General features: G+C 42.4%; 1 protein-coding gene across 1 annotated transcript in view; it reads right to left on the bottom strand.

Moving 5' to 3' along the window:
• LOC112917399 (maestro heat-like repeat-containing protein family member 1) overlaps positions 1–20,844 on the bottom strand; it is a 67,193-nt gene extending 46,349 nt beyond the window's left edge. The window contains exons 1-18 of the mRNA XM_072766247.1: positions 20,714–20,844; positions 19,585–19,691; positions 19,129–19,251; positions 18,052–18,211; positions 16,891–16,983; positions 16,308–16,462; positions 15,796–15,936; positions 9,811–9,909; positions 9,157–9,235; positions 8,499–8,609; positions 7,433–7,506; positions 6,445–6,561; positions 5,992–6,036; positions 4,976–5,132; positions 2,685–2,728; positions 1,762–1,921; positions 1,182–1,234; positions 468–572 (exon numbers count right to left, since the gene is read on the bottom strand). Of these exons, the coding sequence (XP_072622348.1) occupies positions 468–572; positions 1,182–1,234; positions 1,762–1,921; positions 2,685–2,728; positions 4,976–5,132; positions 5,992–6,036; positions 6,445–6,561; positions 7,433–7,506; positions 8,499–8,609; positions 9,157–9,235; positions 9,811–9,909; positions 15,796–15,936; positions 16,308–16,462; positions 16,891–16,983; positions 18,052–18,211; positions 19,129–19,251; positions 19,585–19,677 (1,809 nt within the window). The 5' untranslated portion in view covers positions 19,678–19,691; positions 20,714–20,844. The remainder of the gene's footprint in view (positions 1–467; positions 573–1,181; positions 1,235–1,761; positions 1,922–2,684; positions 2,729–4,975; positions 5,133–5,991; positions 6,037–6,444; positions 6,562–7,432; positions 7,507–8,498; positions 8,610–9,156; positions 9,236–9,810; positions 9,910–15,795; positions 15,937–16,307; positions 16,463–16,890; positions 16,984–18,051; positions 18,212–19,128; positions 19,252–19,584; positions 19,692–20,713) is intronic.
• Positions 20,845–21,495: the final 651 nt, after the last annotated feature.

The raw sequence follows: 21,495 nt of genomic DNA, 5'->3' as shown, positions 1-21,495 counted from the left end.
ATCACACACAGTCCCTAATCTGTGGTATTCCCTCAAATATTACTTTGGACTAACTTGTTTCAATCTTTTTGATCTGTCAATAATCTTTCCACTGCACCCAAGTACCAGCTCTATTATTTGACCTCTGAATTACTGGGAGGCTCAGTTAAAACAACAGATGACAAAGTTCTTGATAAAATCTAAAACTCTAAGCAAATGTAAGACATCAATATTTTTGCTGTTCCTGTGTGTCCACCAGCTCCTTGTCCTCCCCATCTCTCCATTCCCCAAGGCCCAGAAACATGGGTTGGCTTTTCCCACAAGACCTGTACTTCAAGTACATTTCTGTATTCCTTGCCCACCAAGCTCCTCGACACCACCCTTCACTCCCATTTTCCTCCTTGCAACTACCACCCCCGGCTGCATGGTATGCCCCACCTGCATACACACACACACACACACACACACACACACACACACACACATACCTTCTCCTCATCATCGCTGAAATAATTTATCCTCTCCAAGACAACCTTGATGAGTTGCTCCAGCCAGCTGTCATCATCAATGGCCACTAATGACTGACTTGAAAACTGAGTAAGAGAAAGGGAGAAGAGGACCACAGAGAACAGTGGCCAGGCTTTTCTGCCTCATGCAAGTGGGTCAGAAAGAAGCAAAAGACAAGGGGAAATGGTCTGTAAATATGAAAAAACAGCTCAAGAAATGGGGAAGATCTGAAGTACCTAAGGGGGTTAGTCAGGGCTGGAGAATGGCAGTATAGTGACAATGATGGTAATACCAACCATATGTGTGAAACCCTTTACAGTTTACAAGGCTCTCCCTCTCCTATGTTATCCTATTTAATTCTGGGAGGAATTATTTCCATTTTTCCAGATGAAGGAGCTGATGCCTGCAAAGGCTAAATGACTTGCCCAAGGACACATAGCTATGGCCCCATTCCCTTCCTCTCTCTTGACAGTAGGATTTTGAGGGTGTGGAGGGTAAGTTAAGGCTTAGGATATAGTCAAAGATCCTGATGCAGAGGCCAGGAGTCAAGGGTGCCCAGAAAGAAGTCTCTTGAGTAGGGAGGTCCCTCAATCATGTCTTAGTCTCAGGGGGGTCTGGGGCCTCTTCTCCCTCAGGGACCTGAAGAGGGAAAAGAAAGCAAGTATGGAGAAAGGTATGTCTCTTAGAGTACGCACCTGGAGCAGCCTGTCCTCCCACTCCTCCTGATTCAGGTTCTTCTCAGTGTGATCTAGGAAAGGAGAGAGTATGGGGATCTGCCCTACCAGAAACCCCCAGCTAGGGAGAAAGAACCAACATTTAAATGCTATTCCAGGGGCTTTATGCCCATAATCTCATTTATTTTTTCGTCATGATCCTACAAGATAACTGTTCTCCCACTTTACAGAGGCTCCAGGAAAAGTAGGAAAAGTAGGACTTTTCAAAGGTCAGACACACCCAGCTGCCAGGTTTTAGAGTAATGATACAAATCTGGGTCTCTCTGGTTCCAAGGCCCACACTCTTTCCTGATTTTCTGCCCACAAGAAGGGGGTGTTTTGAGACCTCTGGAGTCACAGAACTCTGTACTTCATATCTGCTCAGTGCAGAACATGGTCCGAATAAGCAGACCTATCCAAATGGCATCTCAGAAAGACAGAGACTGATCCCAGTTCTCCTCACCCCAAGGAAGATCCATTCTGCACCTTGGGACTTCATCTTTTCTGGAGTGTGCCCCACTGCCCCAGCTCCATTCCTCCCACCTTTCAGCCAACACCTCACCATCCAGTATCTGCAACATCTGGGGGATCTTCTTCATCCACAGCTGGCCCACGCTTGAGTTGATAATGGGGTGCAAGGAGGTGATAGGATGCAGGGCATATAGTAGCCTTAGAGAGCTTACACCAAACTCCCCTTCTCTATAGGGCTTCACAGAAAGCACCTAAGAAACAAGAAAAGTGAACAGGAAGCAGATAAAGGATTTAAGGAAAGAGAAGGAAGAAAATTAGAACAAATCCATAGAATGGTAGAGCTGAAGCTTAGACCCTTCCCATTCTTTTCCACCTGTGAGGTCCTACATGTTTTGCAAGCTGCTCTCAAAACGTTGCCTCCTCTCTGACTCCTGGAGACCAAGTCAGACCCTTGCTCTTCCAAGATCCCATTGCAATCTGTGTATTCCTCTAACATCTATCACACTGCATTATGGATAGTTATGGCCAGGCTTGTCTTCCCCACTAAGACTGTGAACACTTCAAGGGCAGTTCTACACCTTGTCTTTCCAAGTGTTCATAATGTCTAGAAAATAATTTCTGGGTAAACACAGAAACTCAGAACATACTTGCTGAGAAAATCAGAGATCCAGAAAGGCATGTGGACTTGTCCAAAATCAAGAGAGAACAGATCACAATAAGGCCACATAGGAGACAGGCCAGGCCTTCCCCCTTACCCTACCTTACCCTTGCCCTATCTTCAGGCCCCAGCACTATGCTCCCAGTTCCCCCCTCCAGGCTGTTTGGCTTTGATCACCTCTCCCCAAAGCCCCTTTGATCTTTGGCCCCACTCTTTATTCCATACCCAGCACAATGCCTGGAATAGAATAGTACTCAGTTATTCGTGGAATTAGGGGATGGATGGATAGATGGATAGATGGATGGATGGAAGGATGGATGGATGGGTAGTATTCATCCTGTACATTCATCACTTACCACAAGATGAGTCAGGAGTTTCTGTGGGGAGATGAATTGGGTAGCTGAGTCAAAGAGAGGATAAAAGAAGAGGACAGAGTCAATGCCAGCTCCAGAATGCCCAACCCCCAACCCACCCAGCAGCCCACCATCCATTCTTCAGGGGAGGAGAAAAAGCAAAATGGAGAGTGATTATTGGTGCTATTACCATAGGGATTGTGACATTATGACTTAGCCTAAAATCAAACCATTTTCAGTATAAAATACATGCACACACACACAACACTTACACCTGTCAGAATGGCTACTATCAAAGACAAAAAAAAAAAAACAAGTATTGGCAAGAATATGGAGAAAAGGGAATGCTCATACACCGTTGGTGGAAATGCAAACTGATGCGGCCACTATGGAAAACAGTACGGAGTTTCCTCAAAAAAACTAAAAATAGGGAAGTCTGGGTGGCTCAGTGGTTGAGCATCTGCCTTGGGCTCAGGTTGTGGTCCCAGGTCCGGGGATAAAGTCCTACATCAGGCTCCCTGCAGGGAGTCTGCTTCTTCCTCTGTGTCTCTCTCTGTGTCTCTCATGAAATAAATAAATAAAATCTTTTTTAAAAAAAAAACCCTAAGAATAGAAATCACATATGATCTAGTAATTCCACCAGTGGGTATTTACCCAAGGAAACAAAAACATTAATTTGAAAAGATACATGTACCCTTATGTTTATTGCAGCACTATTTTTAGCACTATTTTTTTTGAAGATTTTATTTATTTATTTATTCATGAGAAATACACAGACAGAGAGGCAGAGACATAGGCAGAGGGAGAAGCAGGCTCCTTGCAGAGAGCCTGATGTGGGACTAGATCCCAGGACTCCAGGATCACACCCTGAGCCAAAGGCAGACGCCCAACTGCTGAGCCACCCAGGCATCCCTACAGCACTATTAATAATAGTTAAGAGGTGGAAGCAGCCTGTGCGTCCATCAATAGATGAATGGATAAAGAAGATGTGGTGTGTGTATACACACACACATACACACACACACACACACACACACAGGCACTGGAATATTACTTGACTATAAAAAAGAATGATATCTTGCCATTTATGACAATATGAATGGACCTAGAGGGTGTTATGCTAAGTAAAAGAAGCCTGACAAAGAAAGATAAATACCATATGATTTCAATTATATGTGGAACCTACAAAACAAAACAAATGAACAAACAAAAATTGAAATAGAATCATAAATACAGAGAACAACAGGTGCTTGCTAGAGGTGAGGGATAAGCAAGATAGGTGAAGGGTCGTAAGAGGTACAAACTTCCAATTATAAAATAAATAAGTCATGGGGATGAAAAGTATAGAATAGGGAATATAGTCAACAATACTGTAATGATACTTATGGTGACAGATGGTAACTACACTTATAGTGAGCATAGAGTGATGTATAGAATTGTCAAATCACTACACTGTATACCTGAAACTAATAAAATATTGTATGTTACCTATGCTGCAATAAAAAAAAATTTTAAGTAAATTGAGAAACTAGGGAAGAAGGGCACTGTCCTGCCAAAGCATGGTAAATGGTCACTACTTGTGAGTGCATTCTATTATTAGTCTGTATTTTGAAAGAATTTCCCACTATTTTGAGAAATTGTAATCACATTTTATCCAATATAGCCTTTCATATTTGAAAATCCTAGGTCCATCTTTTAAATGTCTATTGTTCACATTGATTATAATCAGAACTCTCAACACTGGGAAAGTAATTGGCTACCTTTCCTCCTTTTAAACCCTAAGAAAGAATGCTTATTTTCCAAACACACAAGCACCAGCCCCAGTAATGTGCCAAACAGATTTCTTCACCCCAACTCTGACTTCTACTAGAGCCGGAGGTCAGGGATGGGGTGAGCACAAAGTGAGGCTCAGAGCTGGGGTGAAGGAAGAGCTAAGGGTCAGGAATGCATCTGTGCACATTACTTTGTAATTAACAACCAAGCTCTTCTATCTCTACTCCAGTGTTTCAAGACAAGGAATAAAGGCAAGAAGGATTTGTGTGGGGGGTTGCTCCCTCCCAGAGGAATCCCCTTTTCATCCATGTGAAGGGCCAAATGGCATCAAGCATCTGCCCCAACCCTTTGCCTTCCTCTTCCACCCTGGCCCAGGCTCACAGCCATGGCCTACCCCCGCACCCCCACCCCACAGCAGATCTGTACCTTCTCCCCACACCCATTATCCCTTTGAGTCTCAGCCTGCCTCCCACTCTACCCTCCTGCCTGTGGCAACTGGCCCCCTCCACAGTCTCCCGCACCTGTGTACTTACGGCTCAGGTGGAAGCTGCTGAGGTAGGGCACCTGGCCCTGGGACCGGGCCCTCAAAGCCATTTTTGTAGCTGTCTTACTCAGCAGCACAAAGGCCAAGGTGTTGCTGGGTTGGCACGCCAAGGTGATCAGTCTGGGCAAGGACACCTGGCAGATGTGGCAAGAGATTCAACGTCAAGCTCCAAATCAGCCCCCACCATAAGTTCTCCAGCCCTGTGGCTTTGTCTTCCTTTCCCAGAGGGTCATTTGAGACCTATAAGCACAGCCTATCCCCCATCCCATTCATAGTTCCCCTTCTCTCTCACCCTCTCTTCCTTTTTACTTCATGTTGGCAAAACATAACCAATGTCCTGATTAAAATTACAGCAGGAAGGATATGATCAAATAGAGGGCTTCTTGAAATTTGGAATTGTGTGACTTGTAATCGCCTCCACTAGGGAACATTGCAGGGGCAGAAGACATGGTAGTGGTCAGGACACAGTTTGCCAAGAGGGAGAGGAAGTCTCTGGGAAGAATAAATCGCAGCTGTCCTTTTCCTCCCACAGCCCCTGACTCAACTCTGACCCATACAACAACTCATAGGAGTCTCCAAGAATCCTTAGAGGTTGCCAAGAGCAGGCAGGGTGGATAATCACCTGCTGGTGTTTTGTTTTGTTTTGTTTTGTTTTGTTTTGTTTTGTTTTGCTTTGTTTTGTTTTGTTTTACAGGAGAGCAAATTACTCAAGATTTTATAGCCAGAAACTGGCCAAGCAGGACCCAGGCTCAGGCTTCCAGGTCTACTATCCAGTGATCCCCTGCTCCACTGAGCCACTTTTCAGAGGAGCCCCAGGCAGTTGAGTGGGAACAGATGGAGGTGGGGAGCATGCAAAGGACAGTACGGGGGCTAGACGGAGTGGGGGATGAGGAGGGGCAGGCAGAAAGAATGCAATCTGGGGATCAAGGTAGTGATCTGGGCAGCCCGGGAAGGAGGAAATGGAGAGGCTTCTTTGACCCTAGCTGTTTGTACCATCTGTAGGATTTTGGAACACAAAATTTGGATGTCCTCTTCATTCTGGAATAAGAAAAGGAAAGATTTATTATATATTTAAAGATTTATTTATTTATTTATTTATGATAGACGGGGTGGGGGGGGCAGAGACACAGGCAGAGGGAGAAGCAGGCTCCATACAGGGAGCCCAACGTGAGACTCGATCCCGGGTCTCCAGGATCACACCCTGGGCCAAAGGCAGGAGCCAAACTGCTGAGCCACCCAGGGATCCCCAAGAAAAGGAAAGATTTAACTCTGAAACCAGTGCTAGCTGAGTCTTCTGGTACAAAGCCTCCACTGACTCAGAGTTTTAGATGCCAAAGCTCCTTCCCACTGTGCCAACCATGTCCTTTTCTTCTTTCCCTTCTGCTCCCAAGCCCACCCTTCTCTTGCTCCCATTCTCTGACCACTCCCAGCCTGGCCCCTGCTCACTGAGCAGTCAGACTTGCTGAGCCTGATGACATAGTTGATGATGAAGTTCCCCTGGGGCAAGGCCAAGTAGTCATGCTGGCCCAGCATCTCAATGAAGTTCAGGAGGGCCTTCTGCACCTGTGGGGGTGAGATAGGAAGACACATCAGTATGGCCCTTCATGTTCCAGGTGAGAATGCAGAGGACCAGAGCAGGTGAGGGGTATCTTCAAGGGACTCAGATCTCCCAACTTCAAGCCCAGTGTGACTCTTCACCAGCCACTGAACCTGACCACCCTACTCCAGTCTGAAGTTCTAGCCCATTTCAGTTCCTTCCATCCTCCTGAAGAACTGTAAGCACTGAGCTTGCCCACACCACAACTAAGATAAGAATTTGGCAGAAGGATTGGGTAGGGAGAGATCAGAGTTCAGGAAAAGTTCTGGCCTTCATAGAAAAGCCAGGAATGAATCCCACAAGTTCTGAGGGCCTGGCCTTCAAGATCTCAGTCTCTCTGCCAACCTGCTGAAGATTTAGGACTTTTTAGGGATGATGCCATTGTTGTCCACTTGGCACCCTAAACCACTGCTCTTCTCTTCCCTGTCCTATATGATTCAGAGCTGGGAGCCGTCTCTGATGCCTCCAATGCTGGCAAAGCTTGTAAAAAATATGGCTTCTCAGACCCCATCCTAGATATGACATTTGAGGTCTTCCCTCTCCAAGTAAATTGAATATTTAGGGGGCAGAATTAGTATTCTTTAGAGCTTTGGGTCCCCACCGACAAGCCTCAGCAAGTAGGTTGGAACTACCTGTCCACTTCTTAAATCCTCCTCAGGCTCTGAAAAGCCCAAATGGAACCCATGGGCAGAGTGTGAGGCCAGGAGGGGTTTAGTAAGGGGATTCCTTACCTCTCTCCTCATCCACGAACCACTGTCCCCTCACCATTTTACCCAAGTTCAAGGTCTCAAGAAAGCAATTACCCTCCCAGCCCAAACATTCAGCCCTTCTGCTCACTGGTTTGAGATCCTCCTGGATCATGATTATCACTGAATGCATCAGTTCACTCTGCAGTTGCTCTGTCTGGGGCACTAGAAAAAAGACACATGCAACTGGGAATTAGTTTCCTCCCACCTCCTCTGTTGTTTGAGGAGGCACAAGAATACAAACAGGTGGGAGGAATTTCAGGTACTGTCCTGGTCTTCAAAGGCCAGGTAGAGACCCCAGAGATTATCTCCATCACCCCTCTGCTTCAAACCAGACTAAAGAGTGACCTAAAAACAGGATTTTCATCAAGCTGGCATAGGAGCCCCAGTCCTTTCTGGCATCCTGTGACTGCCTACCTCTCCAGTCAAGCTGTTCCCCCTCCCCGTAAATCTCGACCTTTAGAACTATGACCACTGCTCTTCTTTTTGTGAATTCCCTCTCCCAACTCACCATTATAATCTCTTTCCCTGCTCTGAGTACATGTCCTACACAGAACCCATCCCATTTCCTGATTGACCCCCTCTATATTCCAATTACACATAACTATGGTCACATTTAAACAACTTTTCACATGTTTTCTTGCATTGTTTCACTGTCTGAACACCCTTATATTCCCTACTCAATAGCAAACTGCTTGAGAGCAGGGACTACATGTCATTTAAGTGTTAATGCGTAGTGCCTTGCATTGTGCTAAGCACACAGTGAAGGTTTGGCAAACACTTGATTGGAGTCGAAGCTTATTCCCCAAGATAATAATCATAGGCTAATCCATTATAAAACTGACTGCATAGTGGGAGCTGGTCTAAGCACTTCACGTATATCTTCTCATTTAATCTTCACTAAAAACCCTAAAGGTAGGTATTAATATTACCTCCATTTTCAGAGCTATTTTCAGGTGAGAAAATAGAGGCACGGGCTAAAAGCAATCTTCCGCAGTTTGCACAGCTAATAAGAAGTGAAGCCAAGATTTATACCTATTGAGTTTACTATGAGTTTGCATTAACTTTAAAACTGTGCCTTTAACTTCCACATGGGACTGTCTCCTAGCAAAAAGAGCTCTCATAAGATTCCAAGGACCAGGCCAATTGCCACTCACCTTCCTGGAACACATGCATGAAAACTTGAAGGGCTGATACTATCTTGGCTGGATCACTGGTTTGCATGTTCTTTCGTATTAAGGATATCACCTGATCGTTGTATAACTGGACTATCAGAAGGGTGCAAATACAAGGGAATCAAGGGTATGTTTAAGTAGCAAGTGGTAAGTAGAAGTAAATCATGCTTATATCAAATCATGATGCCATGAACTAGATAGATTAGGGTCCTTTAGGTTGGAGAAAAGAAGGAAGAAAAAAGAGAGTCAGCATTTGTCTAGCATTTACCATGTGCCAAGCATGGGGCCAGATACTTTCCCTGAGCTGGGCCCTATCTCTCCTCGCCTGCTCCACCCTGGGCCCTCCCATAGGTCAGCACACCTCTCCTGATTATGAGTGTTGAAAAATTACAAGATCACCTTTCTAAGCTGGGGATCAGTGAAGGAGAAAGGGAAGCCAATTTAGGTGAAGGGACTGGAGCTATGTCTATACCCCTGGAGATTCACTGTGTTTCAAGCAAAGCTCACACACATTACTTTGCATCTTGTCTAGAAAGATGGAAGCCCCTTATGGGAACCTAGGTCCCTGCTCCAGTCCAGGGACTGTGATCCTGAGTGCCCACCCACACAAATACCTGGGTTTAGAGAACTGTTAACTTACTCAGGTTGTAGAAAGACCTCAGGGCAAGGCTGTGGTTCTGTACAGAGAGAGAATCTGAGTCCTTGACTGTTTCACTCAGCTGTGGGGAGACCAAGGCCATTAGATCTGGGAGGACTGAAACTAGGGGCCATGAGTGTGGATCAGGAAACAAAGGCATGCATCCGTGGAAGAGATGGTGCTTAGCCATAAGGGAGAACAGGAAAACAGAACCAGGAATCCACATTCCCAGCCCCAAAGGGAAGAAGACAGTGGCAAACAAATTAAACATACAGAAGGTAACACTTTTTTACAAAATGTTCAATTGTCCTCTTCCTACTCTAGGCTGCAATACAGAGGGCCTGACATTTCCCACAGGCATGATAGAGTAGTTTGAACGTTCTGCCCTTTAACCAGAGATTAGGGGGAGCAACAAAACTCTGTGACCTTCAAGAAATACACAGAATGTACCCAATTTACCTCATGGAGAATATCCCAGTCTGTGCCCAGAATCTGGGTATTTACTTGTTCCAGAGAAACCTGAGATGTGTATGGTTAAGGTCACCATGTGAAAGATACCTGCATTTGTGGAGGTTGTGACCTGGGCTAGGGTAGCCATCACCTCCAAAGAAGAGAGAAAGAGCAAGCCCAGGATTCTTCTAGCCCCACAGCACTCACCTGTTCTAACAGCATGCCTATAATATTTTCCAGTTGGGATTCCAAGTTTATACCTCCATAGCCACTAAGAGCCAGAGCCTCCGTAAGTTGGCAGATACACTGTGTGCATAAGGACAGAGTAAGCATAAGTTAGCCCAGACTTTCCACAGCCTCAAAAGAAATCCTCTGTCCTCACAGCTTCTCTTCAAGGATGGCCCCAAGTCATCATAGTTTTACACTGTGCTCTTGGACCTTCCCCAAGAAAGCTCAGGGTCTAGTTCTTTCATAGCCAAATATAGCCATCAACCTGCCCTTCCACTTTGCCCAGTAAGCTACACTTATTTCCAAATAATCTCATTATTCCACAGAAACCTTTAGGGCACTTCATTTCAAGTATTGGCTGACTTCAAAGGAGCAGGATAAATTAATCATCGCCAAAGCAAAAACTGGTTTTATGGTTCTGTGACTTTCAAAATTCTGAAAACCAAGTCTAAAAGTCTGTTTCTACTTTCTACCTAATGGATTCTATTATTTTGTGGGTTCTTTTTATTGCTGGTATGAGAGTTCTACAAATAACCTTAGTTTTCACATGTGTAAACACTCCATTTGATTTTCTTAAAACAGGTTTATTGACAATTGACACACAAAAAATTGTACATATTTATAGTGTACAATTTAATAAGCTTTGATAAATGTATAAACTTATGAAACCATCACTACAATTAACATAATGAACATATCCACCACACCTAAAGTTTCCTCTTATATCTTTGTAATTCTTCCTTCCCTCCCCTCCCAGGACCTTTCCTTTCCCCGGGTGAACACTGACTTGCTTTCTGCCATTACTGACCTATCATTTCCTTTATAAGAAACTGCAAAACTGTTTTCCAAAGTAGTTTGCCAATTTAATCCTAACAGATGTGTAATAGCATCTCATGGTGATTTTGAATTCCCTAACGTCTATACAATGTTGAACAACATTTCCTGTGCTGACTTGACATCCTCATATCTTCTTTGGTGAAGTATATATTCAAGGTTTTTTTGCCCACTTTTAAAATTATTTGTATTGGGTTTTGAGGGTTCTTTATATATTCTGGATGTCTACGTGATTTGCAAATATTTTCTCCCAGTCTGAGGCCTGTTTTTTCGTTCTAATAGTACCTTTATGAGAACAGAAGTTACTCACTTTAATGAAGTCCACTTTACTCATTTGTTCTTTTATGGATCATGTTGTGGCTAAGATATCTTTGCTTACCCCCAGTTCACACAAATTTCTCCTGTTTCCATCTAGAACTTTGCTAGTTTTAGGGTTTACATTTAAATATGAGCCATTTTGAGTTAATTTTTGTACATGGTATGAGATGTGGAATGAAGTTTATCCTTTTGTGTATGCATAACCAAATGTTCCAGCACCATTTGTTGAAGAGACTATCCTTTTTCCAAAGAATTGCCTTTTCACCTTTGCCAAGAAAATCAATTGACAGTAAATGTGTAGCTCTATTTCTGGAATCTCCACTCAGTTCCACTTATCCATTCATCTGTCTTAATGCCAGTACTATAGCCTCCATTGTTGTAGTTTTATAAGTCATTCTTCTTTCTGTAAACTTTTTTGGCTATATTGGGTCTTTTGAATTTCCATATGAATTTTATAATCAGCTTGCTAGGATTTTGATTGGGATTGCAATGAATCTGGGGCACCTGGCTGGATTAGTTCCATCAGTGGAACGCATGAGACTCTTGATCTTAAGGTTAAGGGTATAAGCCTCATGTTTAATATAGAGTTTACATAAAAGTGAGATTTAAAAAAAGTATTGCAATAAATCTGCAAATCAACTTGGGAAGAATTGATACCTAATCAATATTGGATCTTGGTACATGAATACTGCATATGTTTCTATTTATTTTAGTCTTCTTTAATTTTCTTCAGCAATGATTAGCAGTTTCCAATGTACACGTATTACCTATCTTTTTTCAGATTTATTCCTAAGTATTTCATATTTTTATACAGATTATCATGTTACCTGTAAATAAAGACAACTATACTTCCTTTCCAATCTGTGTGCCAATTGGGTCAACTTATTTGAGAGTGCTCAGATCTTACATACACTTTCTGATCATCTCTCATTCTATCAATTGTTGAAGAGGGATATTTAAATCTCATTAGCTATAACTCTTTGTTATTTTAGTGGTTGCTACAGGGTTTATAGCATACATTTTTAACTTATCCCAGTCAATTTTCAAGTGATATTACATGATTTTATGTACACTAAGTATAGGTACACTTACACTACACTTTGTGCTATTGTTGTCATATATATATATATATATTTTTTAAGATTTTATTTATTTACTCATGAGAGACACAGAGAGAGAGGCAGAGACACGACAGAGGGAGAAGCAGGCTCCCTGCAGGGAGCCAGATGTGGGACTCGATCCCTGGACCCCAGGATCATGCCCTGAGCCAAAGGCAGATGCTCAACCACTGAGCCACCCATGCATTCCTGTTGTCATATATTTTACTTCTATCTGAAATAAACTCCACACTACATTGTTATAACTTTTGCTTAAATAGTTACCTTTTAAAGAGATTTTTTTAAATAAGGAAAAATATGTATTCACTCACACAGTTACCATTTCTGGTTCTCTTCATTCTTTTGTATAAATTCATAATTCCATCTGGTATCATTTTCCTTGTGCCTGAAGGATTTCTTTTAACATTTCTACTGAGTCTACTGGTGATGAATTCTTTCAGTTTCTTTATATGTGAAAAAAAACTTTTCATTCATTCTGAAATATATTACCACTAAGCACAGAATTCTAGGATATAGTGTTTTACTTTCAGTACCTTGAATTCTACTATGTTCTCACTTCCATTGTTTCCAATGAGAAATAGGCTATTATCTTTACTCCTTTGCATGAAACATGTTATTATTGTTTGTTTTTGTTTTTGTTTTTACTTTCTGCATTTCAGATTTTCTCTTTTTCACTGGTCTTGAGAAATTTGATTATGGTATGGCTTGGTGTGGTTATTTTTATATTTCTTGTGTTTGGAGTCCACTTAGTGCCTTGGAAATGTGAATTTATCATTTTATTCAGATTTGGAAATTTTCAACCACTATTTCTTCAAATATTTTTTTCTGTCTTTCCCCTTTTTGGTGGGACTTCTACTAAACATAAATTAGGCTGCTTGAAGTTGTCCATATCTCACTGAAGCTTCTTCCTTCTCCTCCTTCTTTTTATCACTGTTTCATTTTGTATAATTTTTATTGCTATGTCTTCAAGTTAATCAATCTTTTCTTTTCCAATCTCGCTTTCAAACCTACAGAGTTACAGTTATAATACCTTTTTTAACGTTCTTGTCTGCTATTTCTAACATCTGTGTGAGTTCTGGGTCAATTTGGCTTGATTTTTCTCCCTATTATAAATCAGTTTCCCGCACCTTTGCATGCCTGGTGATTTTTTACTTAAAGCCATTCATAGTGAATTTACCATATTGAGTGCTGGATATTTTGTATTCCTATACTTTGAATTTCTTCCAGGATGCAGTTACTTGGAAATAACTTGATTTGGGGTGGGGGTCTTGCTTTTAAGATTAGTTAGACCATAACAGTAGTCAGCCTGTTCTTAATTTTGCCCTACCTTCTCAGTATTTGACCCAATGCCTGTGAATTATGAAAGCTTCAGGCTGATTGGTGGGAACAGGCACTATTCCTGGTCCTGTGTAAGTGCTGGCTACTGTTCTCTCAATTCTTCGTTCTTTTCCTCATCTGAGACAGTTTCCTCACATGCATGTACTGTTTAATATTCTGCCCTGTAAACTCTAGCTGCCTTGGCCTCCTGGATTTTCATTGCCATCTTGTCAACTCAGGAAGTCCACCAGACTCTTTCTGGGGTTTTTCTCCCCATGCCACCACCTGGAAATTCTCTTAAGAAAATTAGGTGGGGCAATAGGGCTCACTTCATTTCTTTCCTGATCCTCAGGAATCACTGTTCTTTGTTACCTGATGCCCAATGTTTTAAAAACCATCATTTCATATATTTTATCCAACTTTTTAGTTGTTTCAAGCAAGAGGGTAAATTTGACCCCAGTTACTCCATCTTTACCAGAAGCAGAAATTCCTCCACTGGGTTTTGGATATTCAACATTTCCTTTCCTTTCGTTTACCTGATGGATTCCCATCACGGCCAGCTCGTTAAAATAGAGTTGGTTAGTGCTGGTTGATGTCCAAACAAAATTATGCTATGGACTGACAACTATCTTGATTCTTAATCACCATCCCCTGGAGTGAGAGAGGAGGAGGAGGGAGAAGGGGAAAGGGGGTTGTCAAAAACATTTCCACCGTCAGCCAAGATGGAGGGTAGACTATCCACCTACACAATCTGCAGACTGATAGTTGGGATACAAATTTCATCCTCTAACTGGCTAATTGGCTACACAGAACAAACCTTTGTTATGAATTCATAGACCTTACTCTAGGCAACACACAGACATGTGCCAGGAGGGAGAGTAAACAAGAGATTGTGTGGTTGGTCCACTAATACGCAAAACTTAGAGAACCTATGTGAGAAAGGTCATCTCTTTACATAACGAGGAAAGTGCATTTGAGGTAGTGGTGTAATGGTAGACTGCAAACTGTAGTCCCTGGAAACTCGATGCTAAGGAGTGTTGCACTACTAAAAAAAAAAATTCCTCATCTTGGAAATTCACAAATGCACATTAGCATATTTAGCAACCCTGAAAAATAAGCCTCTCAGATGCCTATTCTGAGGTGCATACTTGACCATTATCTCCAGCTGTCATGCTCTAAAATCCATTACTGTGTTAAGACTGAAGCCAGCTTCCCACAGGTTTCTCCCAGCCAGTGACGGAGTATGGCAGCCCATTAAGGCAGGCCTACTCCTTCAAGACATGGGACTTTTCTGATGAGTGACTTTAGTTTAGTGACTCCCTGTTGGCCTTACTGAAACTTTCTTAGAATTACACTGTAGGGGTGCCTGGGTAGCTCAGTGGTTGAAAGTCTGCCTTTGATTCAGGTCATGATTCTGGGGTCCTGGGATGAAGTCCTGCATGGGAATCCCTGGAAAGATTCAGCTTCTCCCTCTGCCTGTGTCTCTGCCTCTCTCTGTGTGTCTTTAATGAATAAATAAATAAAGTCTTAAAAAAAAAAAAACTACTCTGTAATCTAAGACCTGCCTCACTTTTCCCCTCCCCTTCCTTTCCTCTTTCCCTTTCTCCTTATCAAATGTCAGACATACATCACAATCTGATGGCTCCCAACTTCCCCTGGTTCCCTTGCTGTTTTCCCTATTTTCAATGTTCCTTCAATAAATCTCCTGCACCTAATCCCGTGTTGGTATTTGCTTCTTGGAGGACAAGACTAGCCTACATATTGAAGGCTCTAAGAAATCCTACATTTAAGACATTTAATTCTAATGCAGTATTTCCCACCCGTTTTACTAAATAACACAGCTTGTTTTTGTGGAATACCCATTAAAAGTTGGAGGGAATTTGGTTTAAGGAATGCCGCTCAAATGGAAGGACTGAAATAACGATCAGAAATTTTGGGTTCTAGTTCTGCTCCTAAAAATACGTAATATTAGTATAATAATTCTAAGGTAGGCAGAATTCTGTGATGGCCACCCAAATTCCAGGCCCCTTCTCCCAAGTTATTCAATTAAGGTGTTGATATGAAGGGACTTTGCAAATGTAATTAAGGTCCCACACTAGCTGACCTTAAAACAGATTTTCCAGGTGGGCTTGATCTACTCTTATGAGCCATTTAAATCTGAATCTAGAGGTCAGAGACAAGAAAGAGAGATTATTCAAAAGGCTAGACAAATTCAATGAATATGCATAGTGAAATTCCAATAAAACCTTATTTTACAAAAACAAGCTTCAGGCTAGATTTGGCCTGTGGGCCATGCTTTTGCAACCCCAGCATTAACTACTCAATAAATGTGGAAAACATAAATTAGTAAATTATCTTCTCACCCCATTCCAATCACCTGAGAAATGTAGAAAGGTGCCACTTTTGCAGATATCAAGGTCATTAACCATCGTGTTAACCGGTTTACTTGGTTCTTGAGTTTGGATGGTGGCATGAGGAAGAAGAGGTGGCCAGTTATCACCAGAGCTTGCTCTGTCACCTGTGCCCAAAGACACATAACAAACTTGCCTCAGCTCAGGGATGAAGGCAAGACAGTTCCTTGGGGGCTTTTCCTTATTCATCTTTGTATTCCCAGGGCCTAGCATAATGCCTGCCTAAGAGTAATAATCAGTAAATGTAAATTGCTTAATTGCATACTTAACAAACATGTGACTGGACAGTAGCATTTTCTGACAGTATCCTTTTCTGGAGAATGGGAAGAGGAGCCTGAGGAAAATCACTCTTCTCTTTTGGAAGAGCCATTTAAGTTATCCTTCCACCAGTAAGTACACAGACATGGCCCTGCCCCATCTTTTGCTCAAGACTTACTCCTTCAGTGATCCATCCAACCCCACTATCTCCAACTCCCACCTTGTTGTTGCTCTTCAGGGACCAACGATTGAAGAGAAGCCGGAGGGTGAGGTAAGCCTTGAGGGATGCTGCCTCTTGTGTGATGTCCATTATTTCATCTTCTTTAGTACCCAGATCCAGATGTTTCCGGACACTGATAACCAATGCTTTGAGCACTGTGAGGGGTGCAGGGAGTTTGAGCTGCCCCTCCCCATTTTCCTCCCCACAAATGGCAACATACACACATATGGGCATAGTCCTCTCATCCCCACCCTGAAAGGGTTTGTGGTGTCCTATGGCGGGAAATGCCAACCCATTCACCACCTCCCCAACTATCTTTCCTATCTGACCACACATAGTCCACCCAGAAGGGAAGGGAAAGTGGTTGAGGATATCAACACCCACAGCATCACTATCAAGCCTGGTCTTTGCTCCACACCACGCTAAGAAGTCAGATGGAGAAGAGCAGCTGCTAACACCTGGCCTGCTCTCAGCCTTTCCTGTCCCTTCCTAGCTTTCTGGGATCCTTATTCAGGGATTTTTGTTCTTCTTTCCTCCCTCCCTGATTCCAATGGACTCTTCCCCAGACCCTTCTGACTCTTACCATGACATATTGCCAACATGTCAGCCTCCGTTTGGGCCACCCTCAGAAGGCGTAGGATATATTCCCATGTGATACCAATATAGGGGGCTGCGCCTAAGAGGGAGAGCATAGGAAAGATACCTGTATGCCAGGGAGGGGAGCATCCTAGCCTTAGTGCAGGAAACTTTATAGATTGGGTCCAGGAGGCCTGGTTTCTGATCCTAACTCTGCCTTCAGAGTCTGGGCAACCTGGAACAAGTTATTTAATTTAACTGAGTTTCAGCTTCTTAACCTGTTAAACAGGAGTAAAGTTCCTGATGTGACTACTGCACAGGGCTGCTGGGAAGATTAAGCTCAATACTAGATGTTAGTAGAGCATACACATGCAAGGTATTGGTACACTCTCTTCTAGGGACCCTTAGGAAATAAAGAGCTATGCTGTCTGAAGTGGATGTGAAACTGTTTGCCTTGATTAGATGCAAACAGGAGACATGTTTCCAGCTTCTCTTGTTGTGTCCTCTGAGCTTGCTGTGCAGCCCAAACCACAAGCCTTGTCATTTTGAACCTAATTCCCAGAGGGCAAACTTACTCCCCTCTGGCTCTCTTCGGCCCCAGTTCCAAATGATAAAGAAAAGGTGGGTCACTGCCACTAGCCCACTGACTTGACTGTTTTTTCACACTTTGTGACTGGGAGAGGGGAGCAGAATGGGTAAGAGAGCCACCACCACCACCAGTAGCCACCAGGACAGAGTTTGTATGGTGATTCTCTGCCTCATCCTGCTACTCTATTACCTTCCAAGCCTCTAATCAAATTCAGTACTGCAGGTTCCCTTAAGTAAAACACTCTTAGCTTCCTCCTTGCCTCTCCCCACCACTGTTGAATGGGGCTTTCTATTCTGCCTTCTATCTCCACCTGGAGTCTTCTTTTCCAGCTCCACAGTCGCTCATGCCCTAATATGTCCTACTATGCCATTCTTGGTCTCCAAAAACTCCCTCCTGAGTTCCCAGCAGCTCAGCAAGGATCCTAGTTTGTCCCCCTCCCACCTACACATAGACACCCATGACTGAACTAAGTGGAAATGTCCAATGAGAGAAATCAGGAGGATAAAGCTAATCTAGAGCACAAACAATGCCCCGCCCCCTACTGCCCCTGGCCTCTTCTCAGACTAACTCATACTATACCCTGGACGAAGATGAGTCTCCCCACTGCAATCAGGAGGCAATTTGGGGGCAGGTTGTTGTGCCATCTGTCCCACAATTTGAAGATGACTATTCCTGGAGACTGGAACCCCAGAGCCATTAGGATCCCAGTACATAACTCCTCCAGTTCTCCCTGTGGCTTCTGGAAAGAGAAAGACTAACTGTTCCAAAGCTAATCCAAGATGAGTGCCATATCTTCTGAGAATCAGCTTTGGTCAATAAGTGATTCTTCTCCATTTGGAAAGCAAGAGCTCACCTACCACCCTATCCAATATATACCTTCCCAGTGATGGAGGGCTGGAGCTTCCTAGAGTGTGCAAAGGACGGGTGGACAAGAAATGTGCAGTCTCTGTGTTAGGGTAGAAGTGGGGATTGAAGTTCAGAGCACAAGATTCCTCTACAGCAGCAAGTGAATCATCAGGAATGTGGATGGATAAATTATGGAAGCAACTTTGGAAGTCCTTGGCAGGTCAGGAGTTTTGATCAGAAGACAGGCATGCCAAGGAAGGCAGGTACACCAGAAAAAAGGTACCTCATAGGTAGGTAGTTAACCAAGAAAATAAACCAGATTAACCTAGTGTCAGGAAAGTAAGTATAAAGTATGTGGATAAATGGATAGGTAGGAATCATGAATGTTCAGTCTAAAGATGGGCTAACACACAGGTAGGTAGATTCAAATAGTTGACTAAATAGAGTGAGATGATTAGTAGAGTTGCAATAACAAAGGTTACTGCCTAAGGTATCCTAGGACACACTCTGAAAACCAGGTCAGACTTTGAGCCCAATAACCCAAATCCTTCCCCCCTTTCCATCTCACATCTCCTACCTCACCACTTTACTTCAGCACTGTATCTTCTAATTCTGTCTAGGTCACAATTCTTGAGATATCCTCAGAGTGCTAGATATGGACTCTAGCAAACTGTTTAGAAACAAAACACTCATATCCCAGATACCACTTAGTTTTCAAGTGCCATCATCCACCAGAAAGAACTCCTAGGCTCAGACCTGGGATGCTTTTTTTCCCCCAAAGCCCCCAGCCCAGAAGCACATGCTCCTCACCATTGTTCTCAGGTAGTCAACGATGGTATCTGTCACTTTCTGGCATAGTGAAGTTGCCATCTTGTTATTTAGGATTTTGACTTTCAGCAACTTGAGAGTTTGTAAGACATTATCTGTTGACAACTATAGGAGAGAGGAGACTCAAGAAGAAAGAAAGGTTGAAGGGTAAAGATAATAAAGAGAGCAATGATCCCTGGTAGAGAAAGGAAGGGAGGAGTGAATCTAGGAAGAGAATTAAAGCTGGATCAGGGATTAAGGGGATGGAAAAGGTATATGGATCAGAGTAGGGACACAGGAATTAGACCTGGAGCTATGAATGGATTGAACCAAGTAGTGCTCAGCTGACTGGTAATTTTTCCCACTTTCCTGGCACAATGAGTATATACCCAACCAGCTACCTTGATGGAGATGGTCCTATGCTGGCTGGAGCCAGTAAAATGTCTGAGATGTCCTCACCTGATCAGCAACTTGGAGTGCTTCCATGATGTCCTCAATGTTCTTTCCTGAGATATCCCATTCTCTGTCAGTGATATCTGAGGAACCTACCATAACTATATATATCTCTGTAAGAAATAAAGAGGGTGAAGAGAGGGAGCTGTTTCTCTCTTGCTATAGGTATTTCATCAGAGGTGGGTATCATGGTATGACAAAAACATTCAAAAAATATTAAGAATGAGAAGATACAAGTCAAACTTGGATTGTTTGACTCCTGACTCAGAGTCTGCCCCCCCCCCCCGCCATTAGCGATATATTCTTAGGCAATTCACTTAACTCCTGGAGACTCTTTTTCTTCATATGTAAAATAAATATATTAAAAATTAACATAAGAGGAACACCTAAGTGGCTTGGTCATAATCTCAGGATCCTGCAATTGAGCCCTAAGTCAGGTTCCATGCTCAGCCAAGATTCTCTCCCTCCCTCTACCCTCTCCCTGCTTGCTCACTCTCTGTGTCTCTAAAATAAATAAATACATCTTTAAAAAAAAAAAATTTACATGAGAGCCAAGAAAGATGAGCTATGTGCTATTAGGTATCAGTTCTCAAGATTTCAGCCTGTCCTTTGGATCACATCTTTCCCCTTGAGATCATAAACTGCTTTCTATGGGTAAAAGTTGGATAGACATTTGGTGTAGGGGAGTGCTTGTCCATAACACTATGAAAAATTGATTACTATAAACTACAAACTTATACTCTAATGACATACTCATAGTCTTGGTTAATAGTTTTCAGAGCAGTCAGATAGAAAACCAAACCAAACCAAAACAAAACAAAACAGAAAACTGATTTAGTCTAAGTTCAGTCTATCTACTACCAGCAAGGATGGATGATTCTTTGATTGACTGATTTAAATGTTCTGGTTTGTCTTTACTAAAGATATTATTTAACATGCTTTACTTACTTTACTAATTTATAAAATGGTCATCATTGTGGTAGTGATAGTAGCAGTAGTAGTTGTAGCAATATCTAACTCATAAAGTTGTTTGGAACATTATATGAAATAATTTATGTAAAATAGTGCCTGGCATATAGTAATAACTCAGTAAATACTGATTATTATTCTCAATTAGAAACTGTTGGCACTCTACCTGAATCCACAGCATCCCCGTATGTCTATAGGAGAAGAGCTCTTTATTGTCATTTTAAGACCAGGTACTGGACATTAGATCAGGGTTGGAGGTAGCAAATGAGACAACCAAAAAAGCAACTGGGAAAGGAACTGTATTGTACAGAAGGGGAGAAAAAGGGGAAGGAAAAGAAATAGAGAGATGTTACTTAAAATGAACCCAAATTCCCAAAGACATGTAGAAATCTAATGCTGTGAAAGATAACATAACAAAATCAACAATTGGAACAGGAAATTAGTTCAGAGGAGATTAATTTTGTAAAACAGTCTCTCAAAGATGTAAATAAAATAATAGTAATGATAATCATTGTTGCCAACCTCTTCCTCCTCCTCATCATCAAATGAATATGCTTAGGATGTTAAAAAATAGGAAAATATTGGGGGCACCTGTGTGACACAGTCAGTTGAGTTTCAGAACCTTGGTTTTGGCTCAGGTCATGATCTCAGGGTCGTGAGATTGAGCCCCATGTTGGACTCCATGCTCAATGTGGAGTCTGCTGGAGATTCTCTCTCCTTCTCCCCCCCCCCCCACTCATTCTGTCTTTCTCTCACTCAAATAAATAAATAAATCTTTGAAACTGATTGTGTAGCTATGGAGAAAAGTTTTTCAAGTAAGTTTTATTTTTTTATTTTATTTTTTTTTTCAAGTAAGTTTTAAACACAATATTCTAAGCGTGTGCCCTTAATGGGATATATCCTAAAGGAAAAAAAAAAAACCTATAAAGAACTTGAACTTTACTTAAT

The sequence above is a fragment of the Vulpes vulpes genome, chromosome 8 (assembly GCF_048418805.1).
Source record: "Vulpes vulpes isolate BD-2025 chromosome 8, VulVul3, whole genome shotgun sequence".
NCBI classification, from domain to species: Eukaryota; Metazoa; Chordata; class Mammalia; order Carnivora; family Canidae; genus Vulpes; species Vulpes vulpes.
This window is presented reverse-complemented; position numbering and strand designations above follow the sequence as displayed.